General features: G+C 41.1%; 1 protein-coding gene across 1 annotated transcript; it reads right to left on the bottom strand.

Moving 5' to 3' along the window:
* Window positions 1-3,270: 3,270 nt before the first annotated feature.
* On the bottom strand, window positions 3,271-5,169 carry LOC122026285 (galactan beta-1,4-galactosyltransferase GALS1-like). The gene is made up of 2 exons (XM_042584952.1): window positions 3,892-5,169; window positions 3,271-3,816 (listed from the first exon to the last, which is right to left on the bottom strand). The coding sequence occupies exons 1-2, from the start codon at window positions 5,103-5,105 to the stop codon at window positions 3,474-3,476; spliced, it is 1,557 nt and encodes a 518-aa protein (XP_042440886.1). The 5' UTR covers window positions 5,106-5,169; the 3' UTR covers window positions 3,271-3,473.
* Between the last annotated feature and the right edge of the window lie 1,464 nt (window positions 5,170-6,633).

Below are 6,633 nucleotides of genomic sequence, written 5' to 3'. Positions count from 1 at the left end.
AAATCAAACAATTCAGGTTTTTTATACAATGTTTCTTATAGAAGTTAATATATTCTATAAACGTTCCATTTTGAAAAATACATATTCCATATCTTGTCTGTGTTTGTTCCTACATTGTGCATTATGTAATCGTGGGTCATATTGACTTTGAAACCTGTTGCTTGTTTCTTGGAAAATTGTAATATTTTATGTGCCTACTTAAGCACCTCTTGAGCTTCTCACTGCTCGCTTGCAGCCGGTAAATGACTTGTAAATATTTTCCAGATTTGGACTCTGTACAGATACTTAGATGGTCGTCTTCATGTTATCTTCCTACAAAACGAATCTTTGAACCAGGTTTCCATGATTCAGAACTAACTATTTGTGTTTGGTGTTATTGTACGTGCGTGAAGTAGTTTAAACTTCAAAGTTAAAACTTATTTTTACTTTTGATGAATCTGTGTTACTTGTGCAAACTTAATAGCAATCTGGTTGCTTAAACTGTGCTCGATTAACTTCTGTTGTTATTTATTTTAGCAAATTCCCAATATGTATTCGTAGTTGGGACAAAAAACCCTTTTGCAATCCTTGTTTGGAAAAAATTAGATGGTTTTTGCGCTTTTTCCTTTTATTTTATTTTGCAAAAGTCTATTATAAGAATTGCTTTCAAATCTGTCTTTTATTCGTAGTACTTTTTTTCAGCTTGTTGATTTTAAAAATTGTTTGGTTTTCTAGAAAAAAAATTAATTGATTAGAGAGAATTACAATCAATTGCTCAATTAGTGTTGGTTGTGAAAAACTACTTTTGTTTGATCAATCGATTAGAATACATTCTTGGAGAGTTTTGAGCTCAAGAGGTTTCTTGAATATATATTCTTTTAGTCCTCTATTATTGTGCTAGTAAGGTTCAAATATCTCATAGATTTGGATAAGGTTGAATGCTTCAACTCAAGCTTTTGGTATCTATTCTTTAGTTTGCATAAATTTCATTATCGCATGGAGAGGAAATTTCATCTGATAAGCATTTCAGATGATATGATAGAAGATTTACCTCATTACCTCTTGCGCGATAGGTATGATTTAGTGAAACCTTTGTAGGAGTGGCTTATTAGATCCTAACGACAACTATCATAAATTTTCACATCACATACTCTTTGAAACACAATTTCAAATCACACAAGAGCCACAAGTAGGAGGTCGATCGAACGACCAAATTTTGAACCGAAAGGGCATTTCGGGGCTCTTAGAGAGGATAGTATGCTTGATGGGCATTTACAAAAGCCAGATCACATGGTGAAAAAAAAAAAGAGATATGATACCTTTGCCTTAGATTTTGTTCGGTCAGTTCTTAACTGACTATCCACGATCTCTTGTCATTAGCTTTTGTAAATAATTATTCGACAAATCTTATAGTTAGTGATTGAATTAGAAAGGATTTTCCTTAATCTGACATTTGTAGCAAACCATGGTGGGTGGTCTGCCATTGATCAAACAGTCAGTGGAGGTGGTTAGTAAGGTAGATATCCATGCTCCATTGCTATTCTTGTCGACCATATCCTTTTAGGTAGCCTATAAATTCAGACTCAATGTTTTGATCATATAAATGCAGTGTCACCCTGCAACATAATCTTATCGAAAGGGAACGAAGGGGACCGGGCAAGCTGCTGCCGAGCTGGAGAAGCAGGGCACGTGTTTGTGCCGATGAAATGGCAGCGGCAACAACGCGTGCTCTTCTTCTCCAGCTCGACTAGCTTTCCCCGCTACATATGCTATGCCTATATGCGAAAGGTATATTGAGAAAAACTAACTGTATGTTTTCAGAGCTTTGTGTTTACTTCTCATAGTTAAGAGTCTGAATCAATGTTATCCTTTTTTGTTAATGAAACTTGTATGGACTATACGATGAGCTAAACATATCCATGTTTTATATCTTTTCATAAACTTAAAGAACTCTTTATCAAATTGTCGTGAAACTAGACTAACTATTTCCTTTGATCTCAAATACTGCAATTTGTATTTTTTTGTCCTCATTTCACTAATCATTACTCAAAACCTTCTTATAAGTTTATTATATTTTGTTCCCTAAAACTAATCATCTCATTCAATTCTTTGGTAATATAATTCCATGTCAAAAAAAAAAAAAAAAAAAAAAAGTTGGTGGAGATATTCGATTTAATCTTGTTATTCGGTGGATTTAGATGTTATTTGTAACACATGCATTTATATCATTACGGACAAACTCATTAAGTGATTTAATTGATGTTAATTTTATGTGTAAATTAAGTGTTATTGGAATGGATTTATGTGTAGAACTCATTTGACCCGAACTAATAATAGAATCACACCTACGATATATATATAGGGTATGACCATCGTAGAATTAGGTAATTTGAGATCTCTCTGCTTTCTATTGATGAGGAGAGTACGACGCTCTCATCTCAATAGCTACGGAAGATCTGCCTTTTGTTTTTTCTTCTTCTCAGGATTAGAATTTCATGGGGAACGTTGAGATGGTGGCAAATCCGCTGCATTCGGATCTGTTGTCTTATTATTTGTTTTAATTTATGTTGTAAAATTTTGATGTTAACTAGATCATGTACATATTTTTCTTTTCTAATTCATAAATTGCTAGAACTTATTTTAGAATTTATGATTAAGAAACCTCCATCAAGGGATTCTTGAATTGGATGGTCCCGTCCCCGGGACATGGTGCCGCAATAGGACATACAGATTATCACCCAGGTACCCATGGTTCGATCCCCAACTACGATGTATTTGTAGGAATTTTCCTTCAAATAAGGAGCGCAATCAAAGAATGCTGGGCATCTGGGTTGGCTGCCGCGTGCGCTTCCTAATTTATCCACGTGATCGGTGAGAAATTTCCATGGAACCGGACTGGTCATTCTATATAGTCAATGAAGTTAATTGGGATTATCATTTTTTTTTTTTTTTTTTTTTTTTTTTTTTTTTGAATTGGATGGTCCCAATTGTTCATCATTTGTCTCCAATCATTGCAGCCACCGTGCTCACATGCCACCCCAAACCAACCTGAGAATGAAAAATACCAACGATTTAGCACCAGAGCACAGGATTCGTTTGTCGGGCTTAGGGTTTCGCTTTGCTGTTCGTCACCTCTTTGCCAAAGTGGTCAAAACAGGCAACTCTTTATTCTAGTGATGCAAAAGTTGATAAAGCTCATCCCAAATGCCCCACCCCAAGACCTTGTCTTCTAAGTAGGATGAACTTATTCTCTAATAAAATGAATTTCAAGAGATTTGAACTTTGCTCTCGTAATACAATTCTACCATCTGAGTACCAACTTAACAATTGACATAAGAAAGAACTTATCAATCTGACCAAAGATTTAACTGAAAGAAAGATGATGTGAGGGGGAGGAAAAGATCACACTTCCATGATGGAAGAAGAAGCTTAAAGAAGAAGATTGTGATACTGATACCCCCAAAGAATGGCATGTCCTGTACATGGTTATACTGTCAAATGGTTGCATTAATGGTTTGCTTCTCAAAGTCCTTGATGGTCCCGGCGAGACGCTTCATGTTGTCGTCGTAAACATACGGGATCTTCTCGAACCATGTCACGTTCCCCGGCGGTGGCATCGGAACAAATTCCCGACATGGTTCGCCTATTGTGTTGATGGAATTGTGGTAGTGGTAGTACCGGATCATGTCCTCTGTGTCGTGGGTGGTCTTGCCGATGACATTCTCCGACATGTGGACGCCGGTGGCATATGCATTCTTCGCTCGAATGGCGTATTTCCGGTCTCTCCTGATTCCGGTGATCGAGTTCCGGAAGACTAGCTTCTCGAATCCCCACTCCCTGAATGCCACAAAATGATAAAAATCCTACTTCTCTTGACAAATGAATCGATAAGATGAAGTTTGGAGGACTCACTGGGAGTAGTTTTTACTTTGGTCGAGCACACAGAGCTTGCTCGACATGGGATTCTGTTCGATGGTGAACTGAGTGTAGTCGGAGAGGTTGTGCAGCACGGCTTCGAGCGGCCTTCCGTCCGGCAGGTGAATGTACTCGTCCACGTCGAAGAAGAAGGTCCAATTGGCGGCGTGCCGGTACCGGTGCAAGCAATCGTTCACCACCAGGAACTGGTTGTAGTAGTAGCCGTCGTACTCCGCCTGCGCACGGATGTCCTGAATCGTCGCACGGCCGGCTGTCACCCACGGTTGCAGCACCGCACGCACCTCCGGGGAGACGCCACCGGCGTCGTGGAAGACGAAGTGGGAGCTGGGGCCGAAGAAGTGGGTGTGGTAGGCCATCCACTCCCTGATGCGGCTGGCGCTCAGGTTGCCGTAGAGGGAGGAGCCGCAGTAGAGGTACTCGTACTTGAACGGTGGCCGGAAGAAGGCCTCATCGTAGGAGCCCGGCGACTCCTCCAAAGCCACCAGCTTCTCGTACCGCCGGGACTTTGCGGAGTAGTAGGCGTGGAGGAGGAGCTTTCCGCCGGCGTTGTCGGAGTTGGGGTTGAAGGGGAAGGTGCAGTTGACGACGACGACGGTGTAGACGCGGCCGTAGCCCCAATCGGGGAGCATTTTGTATGCCTTCGCGCGGATGGGCCGCGGCGAGGAGGCGGCGGCGGAGGCGTTCGCGTTGGGCACCCACTCGCATTTGAACCAGGGGGTGTCGTAGACATGGGTGGGCTTAGAGGCCAGGCCGACGACGGCGAAGGTGGTGGGACCGCCGCGGTAAGCGCCCATGAGGACGAAGAGGGCGGCGGCGCTGCCGTACGCCTGGAAAACGCGCTTGTCGGGATCCCTCGGCGGAGCTCGCAGAGGCAGATCCAAAAGATTGGATTTTGGGGGCGGACCCGCGAAGGCGGTGGAGTTGGAAGAGGAATCGAGAGGCAAGGAGATCGCCGATTTGTGGAGGCGGGCGGTGGCCGCGGCGGCGGCGGCCGGGAGAGGGCAGGCGACGGAGCGAGAGCTGAGCAGAGATTCGTAGGGATGCAGCTGCCACATGGCCATTACGAGGGTAAGGACGACGAGAACGGCGACGAAGGCCTTCACATCGAAGCAGGGGAGGAGAGTAACCGGCGGTGAAGCTCCGCCGTTTCCTGCTCCTCCATTTCCGTCCTTCCTGGCATTTGCTTTCATCGTTCGCTCTCCGGCTGCTGCTTCTTCCTTCAGCAGTTTTACTGCCTAAAGCGGAAGTGCCTGTGACCCTGCGATATTGAATATAATTAAATTATATATATATATATACGATATTGAATATAATTAAATTATATATATATATATATATATATATATATACAGAAATAATATGCTGCGGATCAAAATCATGCGAACCGCTGCGGACTTACCTTCCTGATCGGTCACCAGACCGATCAGGGAACCTCCTGATCGGTCTGGTGACCGATCAGGAAGCATGTCCGCAGCAGTCCGTTCGACTTTGGTCCGCAGCATATCATTTCTGTATATATATATATATATATATATTTCGATAATTCTTGTTGGTCAGAATCTGACCAGTTAGAATTTTTTATCCTTCAATTAGAATGCAAGCATGTACATGCATGTAATTAATGTACACAGATGATATTACTAAAATATACATGTGTACACTTACATGTATTGATTCTAGCTGGTCAGATTCTGGTTATTTAGCATTACCCTATATATATATATAGGGTATTGCTAAACGGCCAGAATCTGGCCAGCTAGAATATATGCATGCATGCATATGCATGGGTATTTTAGTAATTTCATATGGTCACATTAATTATATGCATGTCCATGCATGCATTTTAATTGGGAGATAGGGATTTCTAGCTGGCCAGATTCTGGCCAGCAAGATTTACTCATATATATATATATATATATAATATGATATTAATTTTAATATATTTTTATTAAAGGATAATAATGAGATGAAATAAAAAAATTATTAATATAGAGAATATTTTAACCTTTAATACGAATATGAGTATGAGAATAAATATTCGATCTCCTAAAAGATGAAAATTGAAAATTTGATGGGAATGGAATAGGGATGAGGATAGAGATAAAAATAAATATAATAAACAGGGGTGGAGAGGTAAAATATGAAATTTGATTCAAATTGTATCCATTTCATAGTTAGGGAGACCTTTGACAATGGACCACATTAAACCTCCTGAAAAGACAATTAATTTATGAAAACCAGCAAGAAAAAACGCGGACCGTGGAGGAAAAGAAAGAAGCAGGAGGGAAAAAAAAACAGTGGAATTTTGGTCATGGCAGCTGTCGCAAGCTCATGGCCTCTGTTACTGCAGGTCGCGGCCTCCACCAATGAGTGAATTTTGCTGAGAGAGTTAGTTACCAGAGTTGATGGGAGTTCGTTAAGGAGGTGAGGATCGCAATCTCATCGTTGGTAGTTACCAGAATTCGTTAGAAAGTTAGTGTTCGAAGATGAAAAACAAAATTGATCTACTTCCAGGATGATCTTTCCATTGGAGAAAATTATGCAACGCAACTAGAAATTGATCCATGATAGGGTTTTCCTTTTTTTCTTTCTTCGTTTCGTGGTGATGATGATGATAGCGATGATGTCGATGAAGATGTGATGCCAAAATCATTTTGCCAATGGTGGTGGCCATTAACATCCCGAGTTGACTCAGATTCATTTCAAGATTAGTGTACG

This window comes from Zingiber officinale, chromosome 10A (assembly GCF_018446385.1).
Source record: "Zingiber officinale cultivar Zhangliang chromosome 10A, Zo_v1.1, whole genome shotgun sequence".
NCBI lineage: Eukaryota > Viridiplantae > Streptophyta > Magnoliopsida > Zingiberales > Zingiberaceae > Zingiber > Zingiber officinale.
Note: the sequence above shows the minus strand (reverse complement) of the source record. Positions and strands in the feature narration are given on the sequence as shown.

Bases quoted from the DNA above. Each gene is read 5' to 3' on its own strand.
- LOC122026285 (XM_042584952.1), bottom strand. From the start codon at position 5,105: ATGAAAGCAAATGCCAGGAAGGACGGAAATGGAGGAGCAGGAAACGGC. The intron at 3,817-3,891 runs GTGAGTCCTCCA...TGTGGCATTCAG, and splicing joins CAAAGTAAAAACTACTCCCA to GGAGTGGGGATTCGAGAAGC.